The sequence below is a fragment of the Oncorhynchus mykiss genome, chromosome 32, assembly GCF_013265735.2.
Source record: "Oncorhynchus mykiss isolate Arlee chromosome 32, USDA_OmykA_1.1, whole genome shotgun sequence".
NCBI classification, from domain to species: domain Eukaryota; kingdom Metazoa; phylum Chordata; class Actinopteri; order Salmoniformes; family Salmonidae; genus Oncorhynchus; species Oncorhynchus mykiss.
The window spans coordinates 273681-298947 of NC_050572.1; the positions used below are offsets into that span (position 1 = coordinate 273681).

Sequence of the window (25267 nt, forward strand, 5' to 3'; positions counted from 1 at the left end):
TTGGCATGCTGACTGCAGGAATGTCCACCAGAGCTTTTGCATGTTAATTTCTCTACCGTAGGCTGCCTCCAACATTTGAGAAAATTTGGCAGTACGTCGAACCGGCCTCAACCGCAGACCATGTGTAACTACGCCAGTCCAGGACCTCCACATCTGGCTTCTTCACCGGCAGGATCATGAGACCAGCCACCTGACAAAACTGAGGAGTATTTGTCTGTAATATAGCTCTTGTGGGGAAAAAAACAATCATTCTGATTAGCTGGGCCTGTGCCCCTGCCCAGTAATGTGAATTCCATAGATTCGGGCCTAATGAATTTATTTCAATTGACTGATTTCCCTATATGAACTCAGTAAAATCTTTCAAATTGTTGCATTTGTTTGTTTATATATATATATATATATTCCCAGAGATGAAAAAAGCAAAACTACAAAAACAGGGTTTCAGTCCAAAAGATGTATTAAATTAATCACTTGCATTACTTTAACAAGCACAATTTACAGTCAAAAATAGGACACGGTCCATTAGTGCCTTAAAGTAATTTCCAGTACTTTACTTTTCCAACAAGGGGGACAGTTAAAAGAGTTCAGTCAGGTCTGGTCTAAGCTTGAGTGCCAGTCTGTTTGCGCCATCATGCCCACTTCCTTGTCACTCATTGTCATGGCAAACAGCTTGGGATTGACAATGAGCAATGGAGATGGAAAGAGCACAACCAGATATGGATCCAGCTCTGGTCACCTTATTTAGACATTAAAAAGTGTACAAGACTCCATGTTAGACCACCATACAGTAAGAGAGGCATGAGAAGCTAGAGCCACATAAATATGAAGACAAGTCTATTGGTGGACTGCTATGTGCTGTGGCGACAGAGAACAAGGCCTTGTAACACACTTGTGGTTGAAATGTTTATAGAAACAAAAAATGTTCAAAGTGTGTCCAAGTCTCAAGGCTGATGTTAATTGTATCTCTAACCCAGCAGAGAAGCTATACAGCATGATCAGAGTGAAAGCCATGGGCTGTAATGCTGAAGGGGGCTTTGCTGTCCAGAACACTTCCTCAAAAGGATTTAGAACCCGAGGACCACTTTCTGCCAGCCTGGTAAAGTTCTGTCTGTACATTAGCAAACAGAACCCAGCTAGTTCCGTTCAGAACTCCTCTGAGAAGAAATCACTTCAACAAATCCTTCAAATGCCCCTCTCACCAAGCAAGAACGTTAAGATGTCACAATGGAATCACAGTTATCCATGTAGCGTTGAAACAGACAACAGTATTCCCACGGAAGATATTGCTCAGTAAAACCGCATGTACTTGGGGAAAATGTTAGCAGGAACTCAAACGTGCTCCATATAATTTTACAAAATGCAATTAATAAACCCCCCCCCCCCCCCCAAAAAAATGAAACGGAATCAAGAATGGGTTAAGGTTAACATCTCACTTAAACTAGACTATGGGGTCAAAAGCAAAAATTTAGTACTGATTTTAAATATTAAACCTGGCGAATCATCTTCTATAGGCAAATGCATCATCAGACAAGTGATTTTTACAAGACTCAACAGGTAATCAATATATAATAGAAATGAACCAATTCCACATTTATGTAAACTATCTAATGAATAAACCTGGTTAGGAAGCGAGGTTCCATCTACACAGTCATCCATTTAGTTGCATATGTTACTGTTAAACGTGTTGTTTTCTATCTGAGGAAGAGGGATAAACGTGTTGTTTTCTATCTGAGGAAGAGGGATAAACGTGTTGTTTTCTATCTGAGGGGCGAGTAGGAAGAGGGATAAACGTGTTGTTTTCTATCTGAGGGGCGAGTAGGAAGAGGGATAAACGTGTTGTTTTCTAGCTGACTAAGGGGCGAGTAGGAAGAGGGATAAACGTGTTGTTTTCTAGCTGACTGAGGGGCGAGTAGGAAGAGGGATAAACGTGTTGTTTTCTATCTGAGGGGCGAGTAGGAAGAGGGATAAACGTGTTGTTTTCTATCTGAGGAGGAGGGGCGAGTAGGAAGAGGGATAAACGTGTTGTTTTCTATCTGAGGAGGGGCGAGTAGGAAGAGGGATAAACGTGTTGTTTTCTATCTGAGGGGCGAGTAGGAAGAGGGATAAACGTGTTTTCTATCTGAGGGGCGAGTAGGAAGAGGGATAAACGTGTTGTTTTCTATCTGACTGAGGAGGAGGAGCGAGTAGGAAGAGGGATAAACGTGTTGTTTTCTATCTGAGGAAGAGGGATAAACGTGTTGTTTTCTATCTGAGGAGGAGGGGCGAGTAGGAAGAGGGATAAACGTGTTGTTTTCTATCTGAGGAGGAGGGGCGAGTAGGAAGAGGGATAAACGTGTTGTTTTCTGTCTGACTGAGGGGCGAGTAGGAAGAGGGATAAACGTGTTGTTTTCTGTCTATCTGAGGAGGGGCGAGTAGGAAGAGGGATAAACGTGTTGTTTTCTATCTGAGGAAGAGGGAAAAACGTGTTGTTTTCTATCTGAGGATGAGGGGCGAGTAGGAAGAGGGATAAACGTGTTGTTTTCTAGCTGACTGAGGGGCGAGTAGGAAGAGGGATAAACGTGTTGTTTTCTATCTGAGGATGAGGGATAAACCTGTTATTTTCTATCTGAGGATGAGGGGCGAGTAGGAAGAGGGATAAACGTGTTGTTTTCTATCTGAGGAGGGGTGAGTAGGAAGAGGGATAAACGTGTTGATCTTTTTCATTTTTCCAAAAACAAATTGAGAATTGGAGGTATGGGTCACCAATAAATCATTTTCTGTTCCCAGGAATTCGAAGTCTATTTCAACCTTCCTGGAAAGTTGAACACTGCATTTTCCAAGGCCGTTGGAATGTTGACCACTAAAAGCCCAGGAGATCTCTCTCGGATGTCACAACGGAGAGGGAGGGACGGAGCTATGCACCGTACTGGACCATGGAGAAGTTCTTCATGATGCTATCCACAGCTATCCCAGCCTCCTGTATGTTGTACCTGGGGAACACACAGGAAAAAAAATCGTTTGACTAATAAAGTTGCAGTGGAACACAATAAAATCAGGAATGGGCAATGATGGTAAAGCTTCCAAAAATATTTTCCGATATACATCTTGTCAATGATATATTATCTGTCACAAACAGTGAAGATGAAAGAAATGGGTGCGCCAATATACATCACCACTTCGGAATGTGAACTCCTAGCATGACGGACATAACATTGACATCTAATATGAGTGTGGATGCAAATTTCAGTCAATTTTGTTGTCGACTAACCAACCCCCATTAACCGGTTAAACAGGAAATACTATGAACAGACTTTTTCCAATAGGAGATTCAAAAATATCTCACAGTATTGAACATGCAGCTACTGGAATGAGGCAGAGAATAGAATACATAATTTGCAAACATTTGCCAAAATGCTATTTTTTATTTTATTTACTTAACTAGGCAAGTCAGTTAAGAACAAATTTGTATTTACAATGACGGCCTACACCGGCCAAACCCAGACGATGCTGTGCCAATTGTGCGCCGCCCTATGAGGCTCCCAATCACAGCCGGTTGTGATACAGCCTGGATTCGAACCAGGGTCTGTAGTGACGCCTCTAGCACTGAGAAGCGGTGCCTTAGACCGCTGCACCACTCGGGAGACCCAAATATATCCAGCGACACTGGTTCTGAGCGAAGAGATGGTAAGGTAGGTAGTTGGTTCTGAAGGAGTAGAGTACACTACCGTTCAATTTGAGGGGGGAAATGCTTGTGCTTCTAGTTCCGACAGTGCAGTAATATCTAACAAAGTCCCCAACAACTACCTTCAACACACACAAATCTAAAGGGGTGAATGAGAACATGTACATGAATGTATATGGATGAGCGATGGCCGAGCGGCGTAGGCAAGGTGCGGTAGATGGTATAAAAAAAAACAGTATATACACGTGATATGAGTAATGTAAGATATGTAAACATTATTAAAGTGGCATTATTTAGTGTCATTGTTTAAAGTGACTAGTGTTCCATTTATTAAAGTGGACAGTGATTGGGTCTCCATGTAGGCAGCAGACTCTCTGAGTTAGTGATGGCTGTTCAGCAGTCTGATGGCCTTGAGATAAAAGCTGTTTTTCAGTCTCTCGGTCTCAGCTTTGATGCACCTGTACTGACCTCGCCTTCTGGATGATAGCGGGGTGAACAGGCAGTGGCTCAGGTGGTTGTTGTTCTTGATGATCTTTTTGGCCTTCATGTGACATCGGGTGCTGTAGGTGTCCTGGAGGGCAGGTAGTTTGCCCCCGGTGACGCGTTGTGCAGACCCATTACCCTCTGGAGAGCCCTGCGGTTGTGGGCGGTGCACCGTACTAGGCGGTGATACAGCCCTACAGGATGCTCTCAATTGTGCATCTGTAAAACTTTGTCAGGGTTTTAGGTGCTAAGCCAAATGTCTTCAGCCTCTTGAGGTTGAAGAGGCGCTGTTGCACCTTCACCACATATTTATGTGGATGGACCAATTCAGTTTGTCTGTGATGTGTACGCCCAGGAATTAAAATCTTTCCACCTTCTCCACTGCAGTCCCGTCGATGTGGGCGCAGTCCTTGTTAGCGGGCCGTAACAGTGCCACTGTATTATCCCCAAAGTGGGAAAATGTGTTCAGTTTGTCTGGAAACGTGACATTGGTGTCCGTGACTTGGATTTATTTTTTCCCCCGTAATTTCCTGTATACCCTGCCACATACGTCTCACATACATCTCGAGGGAATAACTACACTGTTTATATTCAGACATATTCCCAGACCAAACTATCTGACTAGAGACATAGCCATTAGTTGTTAAGAAAGCTACGTTCTAACTATCTGACTAGAGACATAGAACGTAGCTTTCTTAACAACTAATGGCTAACTATTTGACTAGAGACATAGCCATTAGTTGACGTAAGAAAGCTACAGTGAGGGAAAATAGTATTTGATCCCCTGCTGATTTTGTACGTTTGCCCACTGACAAAGAAATGATCCGTCTATAAGTTTAATGGTAGGTTTATTTGAACAGTGAGAGACAGAATTACAAAAAAAAATCTAGAAAAACACATGTCAAAAATGTTATAAATTGATTTGCATTTTAAATGAGGAAATAAGAATTTGACCCCCTCTCAATCAGAAATATTTCTGGCTCCCAGGGTGTCTTTTATACAGGTAACGAGCTGAGATTAGGAGCACACTCGTCTGACCTCTGATTGCCACAAAGTACTAAGTCATGTTTTGCAGAGGGGTCAAATACTTATTTCCCTCATTAAAATGCAAATCAATTTATAACATTTTTGACATGTGTTTTTCTAGATTTTTTTGTTTGGAATCTGATTGATTGCTTCTGTGGACAGGTGTCTTTTATACAGGTAACACACTGAGATTAGGAGCACTCCCTTTAAGAGTGTGCTCCTAATCTCAGCTCGTTACCTGTATAAAAGACACCCTGGGAGCCAGAAATATTTCTGATTGAGAGGGGGTCAAATACTTATTTCCCTCATTTAAAATGCAAATCAATTTATAACATTTTTGACATGTGTTTTTCTAGATTTTTTTTTTGTAATTCTGTCTCTCACTGTTCAAATAAACCTACCATTAAAATTATAGACGGATCATTTCTTTGTCAGTGGGCAAACGTACAAAATCAGCAGGGGATCAAATACTATTTTCCCCCTCACTGTACGTTCTAACTATCTGACTAGAGACATAGCCATTAGTTGGTAAGAAAGCTACATTCTAACTATGACTAGAGACGCAACACGAGAGAAATACACATTAGACCTCCCCCTGCAGCACTATAACTAGGCCGTACCAGTCAGCAGTGGAGACAGTGTAGTAGACAGGTGGTCTGATGGCTGAGCGGTCACTGAAGGAGGAGATGTCCCCCAGACCAGCAGCCCCCATGTTGTTAAAGACCAGCCAGTCTCCAGGGCTGAGCTCAGGCAGCAGGCAGTGGTCTACCAGCTGGTCTAGGCTGTCACATGATGGACCCCACAGGCTGCTGGAGAACACTGGCTCCTCAGCCCTAGACCCCCTCTGTGGAAGGAGAGGTTAAGATTACACACGGTCTTTGAACAGGTGAGGCATATCAAACTATATGTTCAGCAAATGATAGAGGCTTCTTAACCCACTGTCATCTACGGAGGCTTCTTAACCCACTGTCATCTACGGAGGCTTCTTAACCCACTGTCATCTACCGAGGCTTCTTAACCCACTGTCATCTACCGAGGCTCCTTGACCCACTGTTGATCTAAAATGGTCAATCTACACACAAAACCCCTTAATAAATTCAATTTTTAATTTTTTTTAAAAAATACCTTATTTAAATAAGTATTCAGACCCTTTGCTAAGAGACTCAAAATTGAGCTCAGGTGCATCCTGTTCCAATGGATCATCCTTGAGATGTTTCAACAACTTGATTGTAAATGTGGTATTTCAGTTTAATTTGTTATAAATTAGCAAAAATGTCAAAAAACATGTTTTTGCTTAGTCATGATGTGTAGTAGATTGATAGGGAAAAAACAATTTCATCAATTTTAGAGTAAGGCTGTAAAGTTACAAAACTTGGGAAAAGTGAAGGGGTGTACATAGGTATTCAGACCCTTTACTGACCTCGTCTCCTCAGATGAGGACCCCAGCCGGCTGCTACTGACCTCGTCTCCTCTGATGAGGACCCGGCCAGCTGCTACTGACCTCGTCTCCTCAGATGAGGACCCGGCCAGCTGCTACTGACCTCGTCTCCTCTGAGGACCAGGCCAGCTGCTACTGACCCGGCCAGCTGCTACTGACCTCGTCTCCTCTGAGGACCAGGCCAGCTGCTACTGACCCGGCCGGCTGCTACTGACCTCGTCTCCTCTGAGGACCCGGCCAGCTGCTACTGACCTCGTCTCCTCTGAGGACCAGGCCAGCTGCTACTGACCCGGCCGGCTGCTACTGACCTCGTCTCCTCAGATGAGGACCCGGCCAGCTGCTACTGACCTCGTCTCCTCTGATGAGGACCCGGCCAGCTGCTACTGACCTCGTCTCCTCTGATGAGGACCCGGCCAGCTGCTACTGACCTCGTCTCCTCTGATGAGGACCAGGCCGGCTGCTACTGACCTTGTGCACAGCCGGGGCAGGGATGGTGCTTCCTAGCAGCTTGCTGGAGAAAGACCCGTAGACGCCATCGTTCAGGTAGTACAGGAACTCTGGCTCGTCATCTGGGGTCAGCTCATCTGATGGATGGATGAGGAGATAGACAGGATGTTTCAGAACAAAGTACACCAACAAAGAGACCACAGTATACCGTATTCCCCTTAGTGGGTTCATTGTAATGTTCTGCAGTATACCGTATTCCCCTTAGTGGGTTCATTGTAATGTTCTGCAGTATACCGTATTCCCCTTAGTGGGTTCATTGTAATGTTCTGCAGTATACCGTATTCCCCTTAGTGGGTTCATTGTAATGTTCTGCAGTATACCGTATTCCCCTTAGTGGGTTCATTGTAATGTTCTGCAGTATACCGTATTCCCCTTAGTGGGTTCATTGTAATGTTCTGCAGTATACCGTATTCCCCTTAGTGGGTTCATTGTAATGTTCTGCAGTATACCGTATTCCCCTTAGTGGGTTCATTGTAATGTTCTGCAGTATACCGTATTCCCCTTAGTGGGTTCATTGTAATGTTCTGCAGTATACCGTATTCCCCTTAGTGGGTTCATTGTAATGTTCTGCAGTATACTGTATTCCCCTTAGTGGGTTCATTGTAATGTTCTGCAGTATACCATATTCCCCTTAGTGGGTTCATTGTAATGTTCTGCAGTATACCGTATTCCCCTTAGTGGGTTCATTGTAATGTTCTGCAGTATACTGTATTCCCCTTAGTGGGTTCATTGTAATGTTCTGCAGTATACCGTATTCCCCTTAGTGGGTTCATTGTAATGTTCTGCAGTATACCGTATTCCCCTTAGTGGGTTCATTGTAATGTTCTGCAGTATACTGTATTCCCCTTAGTGGGTTCATTGTAATGTTCTGCAGTATACCGTATTCCCCTTAGTGGGTTCATTGTAATGTTCTGCAGTATACCGTATTCCCCTTAGTGGGTTCATTGTAATGTTCTGCAGTATACCGTATTCCCCTTAGTGGGTTCATTGTAATGTTCTGCAGTATACCGTATTCCCCTTAGTGGGTTCATTGTAATGTTCTGCAGTATACCGTATTCCCCTTAGTGGGTTCATTGTAATGTTCTGCAGTATACCGTATTCCCCTTAGTGGGTTCATTGTAATGTTCTGCAGTATACCGTATTCCCCTTAGTGGGTTCATTGTAATGTTCTGCAACATCCACCTGTACAAAGATATTCTCTAACATGGTGTGTGTGCTCTGTTATAGATATTTTCTCATCCCACAGAGAAATACTGTCTCCGTTCTATCCCATTAATTAAATGGAAATGTGTGGGGTTTCTTTAAGCATATCCTAACTTCCGAGACACCCTCAGAGGGCGGAGTCACGGCCAGGGTCTGTCATTATCAACAGCAACCCGGGAGAAATTAATAGTAGTGACGGCAGTAGTCAGTCAGCAGGCTCACCCTGAGCAAGGCCGTTCCAGTCCCGGGCCACAACCTTCTTGCCGATGACATTGACAGCCAGAGTGAAGGCAGAGGAGACGTAGTAGCTACCAGGCTGAGCGATGACCTGCACTCCAGACAGAGTGGGGAAGTAGGCATCCAGCAGCAGTCTAACGGTGGTATGAACCTACAGAGAGGAAGTCAGTTGAGTAATGCCTGTGTGCAAAAAAAACACCATTATAGTCCCTCTATAGTGCACTATGTATTACCAGGGCCCATTAGGAATAGGGGGCCATTTGGGAAAACATACAATCTGTTTGTTTTGGTAAGTAATGCCATGTGATGAGAGGTATCATCACATACCTGTTTGAGCTGAAACTCTGAGCCAGAGAATCCACCACCAATATCCAGGATGCTCATGTTGAACCCCAACTCCGCCTAACCAGGAAAGAGACAGAACAATTTAAAGAGCAAAAAAAAAGATGGGGAGGGGACACGGGGGAAATCAGGCCTGAGAAGTAGATATTGAACACTTACAGGATGTCTATGGACATAAACGTCTCACGTGTGAGTTCCAAATATTCAGCTGGTCTCCCCCCCAGATGGAGTGGTCAGAATGCACTCACTGCGCCAACATGTGATTGTTACACAACAGGACAGTTAACCTGCCCTCCAACCAAGGCACGCTGCCTGCTAACTATCTGTATGTGGTCCTTCCTACCTTCTGTATGAACGCTGCATTCTACCTTCTGTCTGAACGCTGCATTCTACCTTCTGTCTGAACGCTGCATTCTACCTTCTGTATGAACGCTGCATTCTACCTTCTGTATGAACGCTGCATTCTACCTTCTGTATGAACGCTGCATTCTACCTTCTGTCTGAACGCTGCATTCTACCTTCTGTCTGAACGCTGCATTCTACCTTCTGTCTGAACGCTGCATTCTACCTTCTGTCTGAACGCTGCATTCTACCTTCTGTCTGAACGCTGCATTCTACCTTCTGTATGAACGCTGCATTCTACCTTCTGTCTGAACGCTGCATTCTACCTTCTGTCTGAACGCTGCATTCTACCTTCTGTATGAACGCTGCATTCTACCTTCTGTATGAACGCTGCATTCTACCTTCTGTCTGAACGCTGCATTCTACCTTCTGTCTGAACGCTGCATTCTACCTTCTGTCTGAACGCTGCATTCTACCTTCTGTCTGAACGCTGCATTCTACCTTCTGTCTGAACGCTGCATTCTACCTTCTGTATGAACGCTGCATTCTACCTTCTGTATGAACGCTGCATTCTACCTTCTGTATGAACGCTGCATTCTACCTTCTGTATGAACGCTGCATTCTACCTTCTGTATGAACGCTGCATTCTACCTTCTGTATGAACGCTGCATTCTACCTTCTGTATGAACGCTGCATTCTACCTTCTGTATGAACGCTGCATTCTACCTTCTGTATGAACGCTGCATTCTACCTTCTGTATGAACGCTGCATTCTACCTTCTGTATGAACGCTGCATTCTACCTTCTGTATGAACGCTGCATTCTACCTTCTGTATGAACGCTGCATTCTACCTTCTGTATGAAAGCTGCATTCCTAAAGTTCTCAGACCCTTTGACCTTTCCCCACATTTTGTTGAGTTACAGCCTTTTTCTAAAATTGATTAAATCACCCCCCCCCCCCCCCCCCAAATCTACACACAATACCTCATAATGACAAAGCAACATTTTTTTTTTGGAAATCTTAGCAAATATATTTAAAAAAAAACACTACTACTACTAATAATAATAATAATATCACATAGTATTGAGTGAAGGGTCTGAATGCCTGTTGAAGCACCTTGAGTCTTCAGTGACTACAGCCTTGAGTCTTCTTGGGTATGACAACACAAGCTTGGCACACCTGTATTTAGGGAGATTCTCCCATTCTTCTCTGCAGATCATCTCAAGCTCTGTCAGGTTGGATGGGGAGCGTTGCTTCTACCATGTTGGTGATCAGGCTCCTGTTGATGTCAACTAACTTTATGGTGTTGGAGACATGCTTTGCCACGCAGTCGTGGGTGAACAGAGCACAGGAAGGGGCTGAGCACGCACCCCTGAGGGGCCCCAGCGTTGAGGATCAGCGTGGCAGATGTGTTGTTGCCTACCCTCACCACCTGGGGGCGGCCCGTCAGGAAGTAGAGGATCCAGTTGCAGAGGGAGGCGTTTAGTCCCACGGTCCTTAGCTTAGTGATGAACTTTGAGGGCAATATGGTGTTGAATGCTGAGCTGTAGTCAATGAACAGCATTCTCACGAAGGTGTTCCTTTTGTCCAGGTGGGAAAGGGCAGTGTGGAGTGCAATAGAGATTGCATCATCTGTGGTTCTGTTGGGGCAGTATGCAAATTGGAGTGGGTCTAGGGTTTCTGGGATGATGGTGTTGATGTGAGCCATGACCAGCCTTTCAAAGCACTTCATGGCTACAGATGTGAGTGCTACAGGTCTGTATTCATTTAGGCAGGTTACCTTGGTGTTCTTGGGCACAGGGACTATGGTGGGTCTGCTTGAAACATGTAGGTATTACAGACTCAGTCAGGGAGAGGTTGAAAATGTCAGTGAAGACACTTGCCAGTTGGCCAGCACATGGTCACAGTACACGTCCTGGTAATCCATCTGCCCCTGAGGCCTTGTGAATGTTGACCTGTTTAAAGGTCTTACTCACATCGGCTACGGAGAGCGTGATCACACAGTCGTCCGGAAGAGCTGGTGCACTCATGCATGCTTCAGTGTTGCATGCCTCGACAAAAAAGCATTTTGCTCGTCTGGTATCTCGTGTCACTGGGTAGCTCGCGGCTGGGTTTCTCTTTGTAGTCCGTAATAGTTTTCAAGCCCTGCCACATCCGACGAGCATCAGAGCCGGTGTAGTAGGATTCAATCTTGTTTTTTTTAACCTTGACCCCTTTTTCCTCCACAATTTCATGGTATCCAATTGTCTCATTGCTGCAACTCCCGTACAGACTCGGGAGAGGCAAAGGTCAAGAGCCACGTGTCCTCAAAAAACACGACCCAACTAAGCCGCACTCCTTCTTGACACAATGCCAGCTTAACCCGGAAGCCAGCCACACCTGGCGATCGTGTAGGCGCGCATGCGCCCAGCCCGCAACAGAAGTCTCTAGTGCGCGATGGGACAAGGACATCGCTGCCGGCCAAACACTCCCCTAACCCAGACGACGCTGGGCCAATTGTGCGCCGCACCATGGGTCTCCCAGTTGTGGCCAGCTGCGGGATTTATTATAAGAGTCCGGGTTAGTGTACCGCGCCTTGAAAGCGGCAGCCTTTAGCTCAGTGCGGATGTTGCCTGTAGCGGTAGACACGGGCGGCCTGTAGCGGTAGACACGGGCGTGGCCTGTAGCGGTAGACACGGGCGTGGCCTGTAGCGGTAGACACGGGCGTGGCCTGTAATGTAGACGCCATCCCCTGTAATGTAGACGCCATCCCCTGTAATGTAGACGCCATCCCCTGTAATGTAGACGCCATCCCCTGTAATGTAGACGCCATCCCCTGTAATGTAGACGCCATCCCCTGTAATGTAAACGCCATCCCCTGTAATGCAGAACAATAAAGGCCGCTGGATGCTCGCCAACGTATTTAGTTCTAGATCATTTAGTTATTGTCCTTGGTGTGGTTGGCCCTTTAACCTTCCTGATCAGAGGACAACCTAGACAGAGTTAATTCATAACCACTCCACCTGACCATGTAAACTAACCCCCTTAATACCCAGTAATAAGCTCCCATGTTATCTCCCCCTTAATACCCAGTAATAAGCTCCCATTTATCCCATCTGACCATGTAAACTAACCCCCTTAATACCCAGTAATAAGCTCCCATTTCGCCCATGTTATCTCCCCCTTAATACCCAGTAATAAACTCCCATTTCACCCATGTTATCTCCCCCTTAATACCCAGTAATAAACTCCCATTTCACCCATCTGACCATGTAAACTAACCCCTTTAATACCCAGTAATAAGCTCCTCCACTCACCCCCATGTCAAACACACAGCGGGCATCCGACAGCGCGTGGGTGTAGGCCTGCAGGTCCTTGCAGGAGCTGGGAATGTGAAACCTGAAGACACAACCAAAGACAATTGTAATTACTGTACTAACAGTAATAATTAGGTTTCTAACATACGATTGTAAGGATTAGGAAGATGCTAAATCATGGTAGCTACTGCCTGAAGCAGAAGTAAACAGTTAAATTTGTCGCTACAGCCAAACAAGGTAACCCAAGGTCAAATTAATTTAACCTAAAACATGTAGATAGGATAAACCAACCCTTTAAATCACTACAATGGACAAAGTGCTACTTGTGATGGTCACCATTTAACAGCATCCAGCTACACAATGAAAGATGTGTACTTACGTAACTCCCACCACCTGCACCCCCAGGTCCTTGGCAGCCTCCAGCAGGTGTCTACAGCTCTTCAGAGAGCAGCCAAACTCCATGCTGGTCTCTGCTGCCTGGGCCCATGTAGTTACCTGAACCAGCAGCCTGGGAGAAGATGAGGAACAGAACAAGGCACAATTCACTTTATTCACTAAGGACATTTACATTGTCCCAGGAATCTGACCTGTGGTGCTGACAAAAAACAAACAATATACAGAAGATTTACACCATCTACAAAAATTCATTAGTGACTGGTTTCTTCCATAGTTCACAGAGACCCGACACGGTCCTCTCGTCCATAGTTCACAGAGACCCGACACGGTCCTCTCGTCCATAGTTCACAGAGACCCGACACGGTCCTCTCGTCCATAGTTCACAGAGACCCGACACGGTCCTCTCGTCCATAGTTCACAGAGACCCGACACGGTCCTCTCGTCCATAGTTCACAGAGACCCGACACGGTCCTCTCGTCCATAGTTCACAGAGACCCGACACGGTCCTCTCGTCCATAGTTCACAGAGACCCGACACGGTCCTCTCGTCCATAGTTCACAGAGACCCGACACGGTCCTCTCGTCCATAGTTCACAGAGACCCGACACGGTCCTCTCGTCCATAGTTCACAGAGACCCGACACGGTCCTCTCGTCCATAGTTCACAGAGACCCGACACGGTCCTCTCGTCCATAGTTCACAGAGACCCGACACGGTCCTCTCGTCCATAGTTCACAGAGACCCGACACGGTCCTCTCGTCCATAGTTCACAGAGACCCGACACGGTCCTCTCGTCCATAGTTCACAGAGACCCGACACGGTCCTCTCGTCCATAGTTCACAGAGACCCGACACGGTCCTCTCGTCCATAGTTCACAGAGACCCGACACGGTCATATCAGTATGTGATAATGATTTTTTATTTTTTATTATGAAGGAGCTTTTTTCCTTTTGAATTACTTCAACTTTTCCCAGTTAACTACAAACCAAGAAACACCTAGATGGGCAATTGCCTTTTAGACTCTGGTCTGCATGGGCACCTACCTGGCTTTGGGGTGAGAACGGGCTATCTTGCAGAGTTCCGTCTCGCTGTCGCACACCAAGAGGTCGACGCCATTCTTGGCTGCGTGTTTGATGTGGGACAGCTGTTTGCAAACTCCAGAGAAGATGATGTTGTCGGGGGGCACGCCGTGGTCCAACACCAGACTGACTTCAGCCTGAGACAACACATCATAGACACATACGTTAGAACACAGGACATACAGGTTCCATTTTAGGAAACTGCTCCCTGTGTAGTTAAAATAAAATATGTTATTCGTCACGACTCGGAAAACAACCGGTGTAGACCTAACCGTGACGTGCTTATTTACAAGCCCTTAAGCAACGACGCAGATTCGTTTTTTGCTAATATTTTCTTTAAAAACAAACTAAGAAAAAATAAAAAAATAACAGTGAGGTTATATACAGGGAGTACCGGTACTGAGTCAATGTGCGGAGGTTAGTTGAGGTAATATTTACATCAAATCAAACTATATTAGTCACATGCGCCGAATACAACAAGTTTACCGTGAAATGCTGACTTACAAGCCCTAAACCAACAGTGTAGACTTCACCGTGAAATGCTGACTTACAAGCCCTTAACCAACAGTGTAGACTTCACCGTGAAATGCTGACTTACAAGCCCTTAACCAACAGTGTAGACTTCACCGTGAAATGCTGACTTACAAGCCCTTAACCAACAGTGTAGACTTCACCGTGAAATGCTGACTTACAAGCCCTTAACCAACAGTGTAGACTTCACCGTGAAATGCTGACTTACAAGCCCTTAACCAACAGTGTAGACTTCACTGTGAAATGCTGACTTACAAGCCCTTAACCAACAGTGTAGACTTCACCGTGAAATGCTGACTTACAAGCCCTTAACCAACAGTGTAGACTTCACCGTGAAATGCTGACTTACAAGCCCTTAACCAACAGTGCAGTTCAAGAAGAAGAAAATACTCACCAAGTAGACTAAAATAAAAAGTAACACTAAGAATAACAATAACGCAGCTATATACAGGGGGTACTGGTACAGAGTCAATGTGGAGACTATATACAGGGGGTACCGGTACAGAGTCAATGTGGAGACTATATACAGGGGGTACTGGTACAGAGTCAATGTGGAGGCTATATACAGGGGGTACTGGTACAGAGTCAATGTGGAGGCTATATACAGGGGGTACCGGTACAGAGTCAATGTGGAGGCTATATACAGGGGGTACCGGTACAGAGTCAATGTGGAGACTATATACAGGGGGTACTGGTACAGAGTCAATGTGGAGGCTATATACAGGGGGTACCGGTACAGAGTCAATGTGGAGGCTATATACAGGGGGTACCGGTACAGAGTCAATGTGGAGGCTATATACAGGGGGTACCGGTACAGAGTCAATGTGGAGACTATATACAGGGGGTACTGGTACAGAGTCAATGTGGAGGCTATATACAGGGGGTACTGGTACAGAGTCAATGTGGAGGCTATATACAGGGGGTACCAGTACAGAGTCAATGTGGAGGCTATATACAGGGGGTACCGGGACAGAGTCAATGTGGAGGCTATATACAGGGGGTACTGGTACAGAGTCAATGTGGAGGCTATATACAGGGGGTACCGGTACAGAGTCAATGTGGAGGCTATATACAGGGTGTTACGGTACAGAGTCAATGTGGAGGCTATATACAGGGTGTTACGGTACAGGTTAGTTGAGGTAATCTGTACATGTAGGTGGGGGTGAAGTGACTATACATAGGTAACAAACAAACAGCGAGTAGCAGTAGTGTTCAAAAGGGAGGGGGGGGGGGGGGCAATGTAAATTGTCTGGTGACGATTTTTATGAATTGTTCAGCAGTCTAATGGCTTGGGGGTAGAAGCTGCTGAGGAGCCTTTTGGTCCCAGACTTAGTGCTCCGGTACCGCTTGCCGTGCGGTAGCAGAGAAAACGGTCCAGAACTTGGGTGACTGGAGTCTGACAATTTTATGGGCTTTCCTCTGACACCGCCTGGTATACAGGTCCTGGATGGCAGGACGCTTGGCTCCAGTGATGTACTGAATGCACTACCCTCTGTAGCGCCTTACGGTCAGATGCCGAGCAGTTGCCACACCAGGCGGTGATGCAACCAGTCAGGATGTGGACACTAAGGAACTTGAAGCTCTCGACCCACTCCACTACAGCCCCGTCGATATGAATGGGGTTGTTTTCAGCCCTCCTTCTCCTGTAGCCCACATGGGGTTGTTTTCAGCCCTCCTTCTCCTGTAGCCCACATGGGGTTGTTTTCAGCCCTCCTTCTCCTATAGCCCACATGGGGTTGTTTTCAGCCCTCCTTCTCCTATAGCCCACATGGGGTTGTTTTCAGCCCTCCTTCTCCTATAGCCCACATGGGGTTGTTTTCAGCCCTCCTTTTCCTGTAGCCTACATGGGGTTGTTTTCAGCCCTCCTTCTCCTGTAGCCCACATGGGGTTGTTTTCAGCCCTCCTTCTCCTGTAGCCCACATGGGGTTGTTTTCAGCCCTCCTTCTCCTGTAGCCCACATGGGGTTGTTTTCAGCCCTCCTTTTCCTGTAGCCCACATGGGGTTGTTTTCAGCCCTCCTTTTCCTGTAGCCCACAATCATCTCCTTTGGTCTTGAACACGTTGTTGAAGGAGGTTGTTGTCCTGGCAACACCCGGCCAGGTCGCTGACCTCCTCCCAAAAGGCCGTCTCATCGTTGTCGGTAACACCGTTGAGTCGTGGGCAAACTTAATGATGGTGTTGGAGTCGTGCCTGGCCGTGCAGTCACGGGCGAACAGGGAGTACAGGAGGGGACTAAGTACACAACCCTGAGGGGCCCCCGTGTTGAGGGTGACGGATGTGTTATTACCTATCCTTTAGTGTTTGTGCTCCCACTGGCACAGAGAAAGCCGACAGAATGAAAAGGTATTCAAGAATGCCGTTAATGTTACTTGATTTATCATTTGTTTTAATAAAACACCCAAACATAAGTGATAAAATACAATTTAAAAAAAAAAAGGTACCACTCACCTTGTCAGCACAGACGAAGCCGAGGCCGAGAGAGGCCAAGACCTCAATGACAACCGGGCTGCTGTTGGATTGGACCTGGTAGTAGGGCCTGATCTGGGGCATGGTGAGCTGCCACTGGGCATGCTGTCTCATCAGGGACCCAAGGTCAGACACTACAAACACACTCTTTTCAGCCTGGGGAACACAAGAGCTAGTGTTATATATATATATATATACACACACACACACACACAGGGTGGTTCCTCCCTCCATATATGCACACACACACACCCTCTCTAGCACTTGTCTGTCTGTGTATATACACACACACACACAGACATATACAAAGAAGCGCTAGATATAATATATATAGATATAATATATACACACACACCGAAAGACAGGCGCTGGTTACACACACACACACACCGAAAGACAGGCGCTGGTTACACACACACACCGAAAGACAGGCGCTGGTTACACACACACACCGAAAGACAGGCGCTGGTTACACACACACACCGAAAGACAGGCGCTGGTTACACACACACACCGAAAGACAGGCGCTGGTTACACACACACACCAAAAGACAGGCGCTGGTTACACACACACACCGAAAGACAGGCGCTGGTTACACACACACACACACCGAAAGACAAGCGCTCGTCACACACACCGAAAGACAAGCGCTCGTCACACACACCGAAAGACAAGCGCTCGTCACACACACCGAAAGACAAGCGCTCGTCACACACACCGAAAGACAAGCGCTCGTCACACACACACCGAAAGACAAGCGCTCGTCACACACACCGAAAGACAAGCGCTCGTCACACACACACACACCGTAAGACAAGCGCTCGTCACACACACACACACACCGTAAGACAAGCGCTCGTCACACACACTGAAAGACAAGCGCTCGTCACACACACCGAAAGACAAGCGCTCGTCACACACACCGAAAGACAAGCGCTCGTCACACACACCGAAAGACAAGCGCTCGTCACACACACCGAAAGACAAGCGCTCGTCACACACACACACCGTAAGACAAGCGCTCGTCACACACACTGAAAGACAAGCGCTCGTCACACACACACACACCGAAAGACAAGCGCTCGTCACACACACACACACCGAAAGACAAGCGCTGGTCACACACACTGAAAGACAAGCGCTGGTCACACACACACACACACACACACTGAAAGACAAGCGCTGGTTACACACACACACACTGAAAGACAAGCGCTGGTTACACACACACTCATCTTGTTGCCTGAAGAAAAGTAAATGTGGGCAATTCCAACATCCTCAATGTGCGCCTCTGAATTCGATAAGGATACGCGGTGTATCCGTCTCTTCACTAGTCCTTCATAGCTGCGATGCCTGCGAGAAGGACTCCATCTCATGGCATTAGCTTATAAGAATTGAGATCTGAGAGACATGCGAGTGAGTAGTGCTTCGGGGCACAGCAATTGGTTCAGCCCCAGGGCACAACAGCCACAAGGCAAGGAATTTTTTTTGGGGGGGGGTTTACACATTGTTAAGGCTTTCATGAATCCTCCACCAGGGTTCTTTTAGCTCTTCTAATCGTGTGAATACAATCAATTCCCTCACCAGAGCTTGTTCGTACACATGCCCGTCAATGACATCTTCCAGGGTGGTTCCTCCCTCCAGGAGTTCAATCATGTGGTTTGGTTCGTCCGCGAGTCCTTTCATCTCAACCGTATTCAGCAGACAATCATAAAGAAGTAGTAGTCAAGTAGTCAAAGTCGCGACTGAGCCGTGGGTCCTGCAACACACAGAGAGAGGACAACCATATGTAGCTGGTAGGCGGACAACAACTTCATTATTACAAATCTCCTTTAAGAAACCATGCAAGCTAGTACAAAAAAACTACTTTTCATGAATTTTGTTTATCTGAAGTAGATGATAAATCAATGTATTTTCCACCATGCTTGCCGAGACATGGGTTGGACTGTGTATGATGTTTCCAATATTGACCTCAATTCCAGAGGCGTCAGCTTGATCCAAAAGCTGCTTACATCACATGTTGACATAAACAAGCCCCTTTGTAAGGGTGCCTTCAAACCAAAACACATCAACTGGTTGTCTGACGCAGCGAAACACCACTAGGCCTTCCCACAACACACTGCTCTTATTGGAAACCATCGAGTTCCTGCTTGTCTTACACACGTTCGTCCGGTTTGAAGGCACCCTACGGAAAGGGTCAGAATGGCTTCTGCTTACATGGACAAGTCTGTAGATGGCCGTGTCCCGCTATCAGCTAGGATCCCAAGGCGGCTCAGCGTTGAAGTCAAAGCGCTCCCGGTAAAGGGACGCCCCTAGGCCTTCTGGGTAGCAGTTATACACCTGTAAAGAGAAGAGGGAGCCCTGTGGGGAGAACAGGTACACGTTTTTAAAAAGTTGCTGATTGTTTGTGTTGAAACTGGAAATGTGTGACTCAAAGGCCTAAAGGCTCAGACAAGTCATTAACATAGTCAGCCAGGCGTAACAGCATGGATAGAGGGTACAGTGTGTTCAGATCTAGTCACTATTGCATAAACCTGGAAACTAATTATATTCATTGACAGATTATACTGATGGTAAAGTCTGTACACACAGCTATGATGAGTGAAATTTACTGCACCCTAAAATAACCATTTGTTAGTGACTTTTCCACTATGCAGTGGTGTATGGAAGGATCGATATGTTAGGTACTTAGCTTCAACCCAGTGGTGGTTTAGGTAAATATTGACAAAGTCAAAACATGGCATTATGTACTCATTTACCGGAGCACTGTAACCAACTATGTTTAGGAAAACATTTCTTGGGGAGTTTAAGATTCATTTATTGAGGCTGAAAGCTGTTGAATACACATCAATAACACATACTATTTGCATAATAAATCAATGTGCTTTGACAAGCAAAGAAATATGGGGGAGAAAATGCTTCCATGCAACGCAAAACACTATCTAGCAAGTGTTACTTTGATTCCCAGTAAAGGTGGTATTTTGAATCAGTATCATGGATGACCATGATGAATGGGTAGGATATGAGCAGGCACAGAGAAGAAAATGTAACTAGGTCTAAACCTGTATCTGTACTTTAGACCTAACGCCCAGACTAACTCCCACTCACCAGCTCGGCAGGCGTTTTGCAAAATACGTTCATTGATAATAACCAAATATAAAGTTTCGTTGAGCAACTATCTTAAATTTACTCACGTCGGGCCGGTGGGTACTTCCAAAAAACGTCTATATTTTTAAAACAATTAATCGAAAATATAATGTATATATAATATCTACAGCTGCTGTAGACTTCCGACCTGAGCGTGGCAATCACGAGTCAACCCTGGAAGTGACATTTTCTCGGTTGTTTGTACATTATTATTTATATCTAATTATTTTTTAAAGTACATACCAGTCGTACCGGGAGTAAATGAAGATAGTTGCTCAGTGAAACTCTGACCAACGACCGTATTTTGACATACCGTTCGGCGAGCTGGAGAACGGGAGTCTGAACCGGAGCTTTCTGGGCGTTAGAGAAGTCTAACAGGTCATTGGTTTGTTATCACAACACAGCAAACGAGCAAGGAATGATGTCTGATAAACATTAAGAGGTAATTAGGTAACTACTTAACATTCATTTGGCTGTCAATGTCCAGAGACACAGCGAAACGTTTTTAAACATTTGACAGTAGTTAGAAGTCGCTTTGGTTTCATGAAGAACGCGGGCGCTATTGACATTGCGCTAACAAATACATGTAGCTACTAACCAACTAAAACTGTAAAATACATTAATGCTATCATTTATCAAATAGTATCTTATTTTGTTCTACAGGTAAACAACGTGTGCAAATGTTTACAAGAGAGCGCCATTTCCAGATGGAAAGGAAAGCAGGTCGCCCGTGTTGTGGCTAGTTAGCAGTTAGCGCCCTGTTAGCTGGCTAGGACTCCGCCCGCCATGTTGCGTTGGCTAGCCAGCGTTCTTAGCACCAATTCAATCGAAGTCTTTTTTTATACTTACGTGAGATAACGGCGAAAATGTTTCGGAAAATCGTCTTCTCTTTTTCGGCGGAATTTTTAAAATGTAGTACACACCACATTAAAAAGAAAGAACAAGGTCTATTTTTGCCATATGTTCGGCTGACGACAGCTCTGTAAATGTACGGCCGTTGTTTCTCTTGGCTACTGGGAGAAGGGGCGGGGTCTGCTTCGCCCTAGCCAATCACGTTTCGCTATTTTTAAAGGAAATGCCAAATATGTATTTCCGAATAAAATAGATTTGTTGCGTGTTTAATCATGGTCATTATATTTGGTGCTAACATATGACTTTATACAGACAGGGACTATCATGGGAAAACTGGAAGATTATTTCACACTCATGAATGCGATGACAATTTACTTGCATTTGCTGTTGAATAAGATTCTGAATCATTTATATAATTATGAACACCAGCAACAAATGCTTCTCACATTGAAACCAATTCACTTGTCCAGAGTGTGTGAGAAAAGTAAACGCTGGCTATTTGTGTCTGATCTCCTATTATTTATGTGGCTCAGCTGTCACTCTGTCAGTGCAATGCACACATCATGTAAACACACATACTGTACATCAAACAGGAAAATATTAGTTTACCTGCTATACTATAGAATCCCATTTCAGCTACCCAAATACCCTAATCCAGTGGTACCAAACTCCAGTTCTACTGTCCCCACAGCGGCACACATTTCTGTTGTAGCCCTGGACAAATGTACCTGATTCAACTCATTGAAGGCCTGATGATTAGTTGACAAGTTGAATCAATTGTGTTTAAACATGTGTACTGTAGGGGGTACTCGAGGACCGGAGTTGGGCACCACTGCTCTAATCTAAACTCTTGTTTGTTCTAAATAAATATGGAAATGTTTCTAATTTCTTTCACTTGTTTGAAACACAGATCCAGCTTATGCTCCTCACAGAGTGAAATGGTTTAAATCCAAATTTATTTACAGGGTGAATTATGCATAGTCACAAGATTCGGGGAATATTCAATAGCTGTAAACATTTGGGTGTGACAGTAGGGTATAACAGTAAGGTGTAACAGTGGGGTGTGTGACACTCAAACTTTGAACTCCTGTGTTATTTGTTACAGCAACACTTTCCTCACAGATTAACTTTGTTCAGCGCCCATTTGTTTGGCTTGGTAAAATTCAGGTAAACATTCACTCGAGTGACCCAGTTTTATGTAATTGGTTCTATAAAAAACGAAATCCATAACTATTCTGTAACTAGTGATTCATTTCTCATCCTGCTACAGTTTGTCACAATTTGTGTCTGTGTCACCCTACACCAGTTACAGAATAGTTATGGATTTCATTTTTTATAGAACCAATTACATAAAACTGGGTTACTCAAGTGAATGTTTACCTGAATTTTACCAAGCCAAACAAATGGGCGCTGAACAAAGTTAATCTGTGAGGAAAGTGTTGATGTAACAAATAACACAGGAGTTCAAAGTTTGAGTGTCACACACCCCACTGTTACACCTTACTGTTATACCCTACTGTCACACCCCACTGTTACACCCCACTGTCACAGCCCACTGTCACACCCCACTGTTACACCCCAATGTCACAGCCCAATGTTACACCCTACTGTTACACCCTACTGTTACAACCCACTGTCACACCCCAATGTTACACCCCAATGTTACACCCCAATGTAACTAGTGCCGGGGCGTCAGGGTAGCCTAGTGGTTAGAGCGTTGGACTAGTAACTGAAAGGTTGCAAGTTCAAATCCCCGAGCTGACAAGGTACAAATCTGTCGTTCTGCCCCTGAACAGGCAGTTAGCCCACTGTTCCTAGGCCGTCATTGAAAATAAGAATTTGTTCTTAACCGACTTGCCTAGTTAAATAAAGGTTAAAAAAAATATATACAAAAAATGTTACACCCTACTGTTACTATTACACCCTACTGTTATACTCTACTGTTACAGCACACTGTTACATCCTACTGTTACTGTTACACCCTACTGTTACTGTTACACCCTACTGTCACGGTTACACCCTACTGTCGCGGTTACACCCTACTGTTACTGTTATACCCGACTGTTACTGTTATACCCGACTGTTACACCCTACTGTTACTGTTATACCCTACTGTTACACTCTACTGTTACTGTTACACCCTACTGTTAATGTTATACCCTACTATTACTGTTATACCCTACTGTTATACCCTACTGTTACTGTTACACCCTACGTCTGTTACAGCCTACTGTTACTGTTATACCCTACTGTTACTGTTATACCCTACTGTTACACCCTACTGTTAATGTTATACCCTACTATTACTGTTATACCCTACTGTTACACCCTACATCTGTTACAACCTACTGTTATTGTTATACCCTACTGTTACACCCTACTGTTACTGTTATACCCTAGTGTTACTGTTACTGTTACACCCTACTGTTATTGTTACACCCTACTGTTACTGTTATACCCTACTGTTATACCCTACTGTTACACCCTACTGTTACTGTTATACCCTACTGTTACACCCTACTGTTACTGTTATACCCTACTGTTATACCCTACTGTTATACCCTACTGTTATTGTTACACCCTACTGTTACTGTTATACCCTACTGTTATACCCTACTGTTACACCCTACTGTTACTGTTATACCCTACTGTTATACCCTACTGTTATACCCTACTGTTATTGTTACACCCTACTGTTACTGTTATACCCTACTGTTATACCCTACTGTTACACCCTACTGTTACTGTTACACTCTACTGTTACACCCTACTGTTATACCCTACTGTTACTGTTATACCCCACTGTTACACCTTACTGTTACTGTTACACCCTACTGTTACACCCTACTGTCACTGTTACACCCTACTGTCACACCCCACTGTTAATGTTATACCCTACTATTACTGTTATACCCTACTGTTACACCCTACATCTGTTACAACCTACTGTTATTGTTATACCCTACTGTTACTGTTATACCCTAGTGTTACTGTTATACCCTACTTTTACTGTTATACCCTACTGTTACACCCTACTGTTACTGTTATACCCTACTGTTATAATCTACTGTTATACCCTACTGTTACTGTTATACCCTACGTCTGTTACAGCCTACTGTTACTGTTATACCCTACTGTTACTGTTATACCCTACTGTTACTGTTATACCCTACTGTTACACCCTACTGTTAATGTTATACCCTACTATTACTGTTATACCCTACTGTTACACCCTACATCTGTTACAACCTACTGTTATTGTTATACCCTACTGTTACTGTTACACCCTACTGTTACTGTTAAACCCTAGTGTTACTGTTATACCCTACTGTTACTCTACTGTTACTGTTACACCCTACTGTTATTGTTACACCCTACTGTTACTGTTACACCCTACTGTTATACCCTACTGTTACACCCTACTGTTACTGTTACACCCTACTGTTACACCCTACTGTTATTGTTACACACTACTGTTACTGTTATACCCTACTGTTACACCCTACTGTTATACCCTACTGTTACACCCCACTGTTACACCTTACTGTTACTGTTACACCCTACTGTCACACCCTACTGTCACTGTTACACCCTACTGTTACACCCCACTGTTAATGTTATACCCTACTATTACTGTTATACCCTACTGTTACACCCTACATCTGTTACAACCTACTGTTATTGTTATACCCTACTGTTACTGTTATACCCTAGTGTTACTGTTATACCCTACTGTTAATGTTATACCCTACTGTTAATGTTATACCCTACTGTTACACCCTACTTTTACTGTTATACCCTACTGTTACACCCTACTGTTACTGTTATACCCTACTGTTATAATCTGCTGTTACACCATACTGTTACTGTTACACCCTACTGTTATACCCTACTGTTACTGTTATACCCTACTGTTACTGTTACACCCTTCTGCTATAATCTACTGTTACTGTTATACCCTACTGTTACACCCTACTGTTATAATCTATTGTTAATGTTATACCCTACTGTTAATGTTATACCCTACTGTTACACCCTAGTGTTACTGTTACAACCTACTGTTACTGTTATACCCTACTGTTACTGTTATACCCTACTGTTACTGTTACACCCTATGGTTACACCCTACTGCTGCACCCTACTGCTACTTTTACACCCTACTGTTACACCCTACTGTTACCGTTACACCCTACTGTTACTGTTACACCCTACTGTTACCGTTACACCCTAATGCTACTTTTATACCCTACTGTTACTGTTATAC

General features: G+C 44.7%; 1 protein-coding gene across 3 annotated transcripts in view; it reads right to left on the bottom strand.

Annotated features, from left to right (window-relative positions):
- Positions 1–439: 439 nt before the first annotated feature.
- The window catches only part of azin1b (antizyme inhibitor 1b), a 39471-nt gene continuing 14643 nt past the window's right edge, over positions 440–25267 (bottom strand). The window contains exons 1-12 of one of the 3 annotated variants that reach the window (XM_036970617.1): positions 21001–21175; positions 19222–19365; positions 18589–18763; positions 16986–17159; positions 13972–14144; positions 12915–13043; positions 12536–12617; positions 8883–8957; positions 8541–8706; positions 7077–7192; positions 5791–6014; positions 440–2969 (exon numbers count right to left, since the gene is read on the bottom strand). In XM_036970617.1, coding sequence (XP_036826512.1) covers positions 2894–2969; positions 5791–6014; positions 7077–7192; positions 8541–8706; positions 8883–8957; positions 12536–12617; positions 12915–13043; positions 13972–14144; positions 16986–17159; positions 18589–18690 — 1317 coding nt within the window. In that variant the 5' untranslated portion in view covers positions 18691–18763; positions 19222–19365; positions 21001–21175 and the 3' untranslated portion in view covers positions 440–2893. Of the gene's footprint in view, positions 2970–5790; positions 6015–7076; positions 7193–8540; positions 8707–8882; positions 8958–12535; positions 12618–12914; positions 13044–13971; positions 14145–16985; positions 17160–18588; positions 18764–19221; positions 19366–20464; positions 20487–21000; positions 21176–25267 lie in introns of those variants that run through there. The other 2 variants (XM_036970619.1, XM_036970618.1) reach the window with 2 other exon arrangements.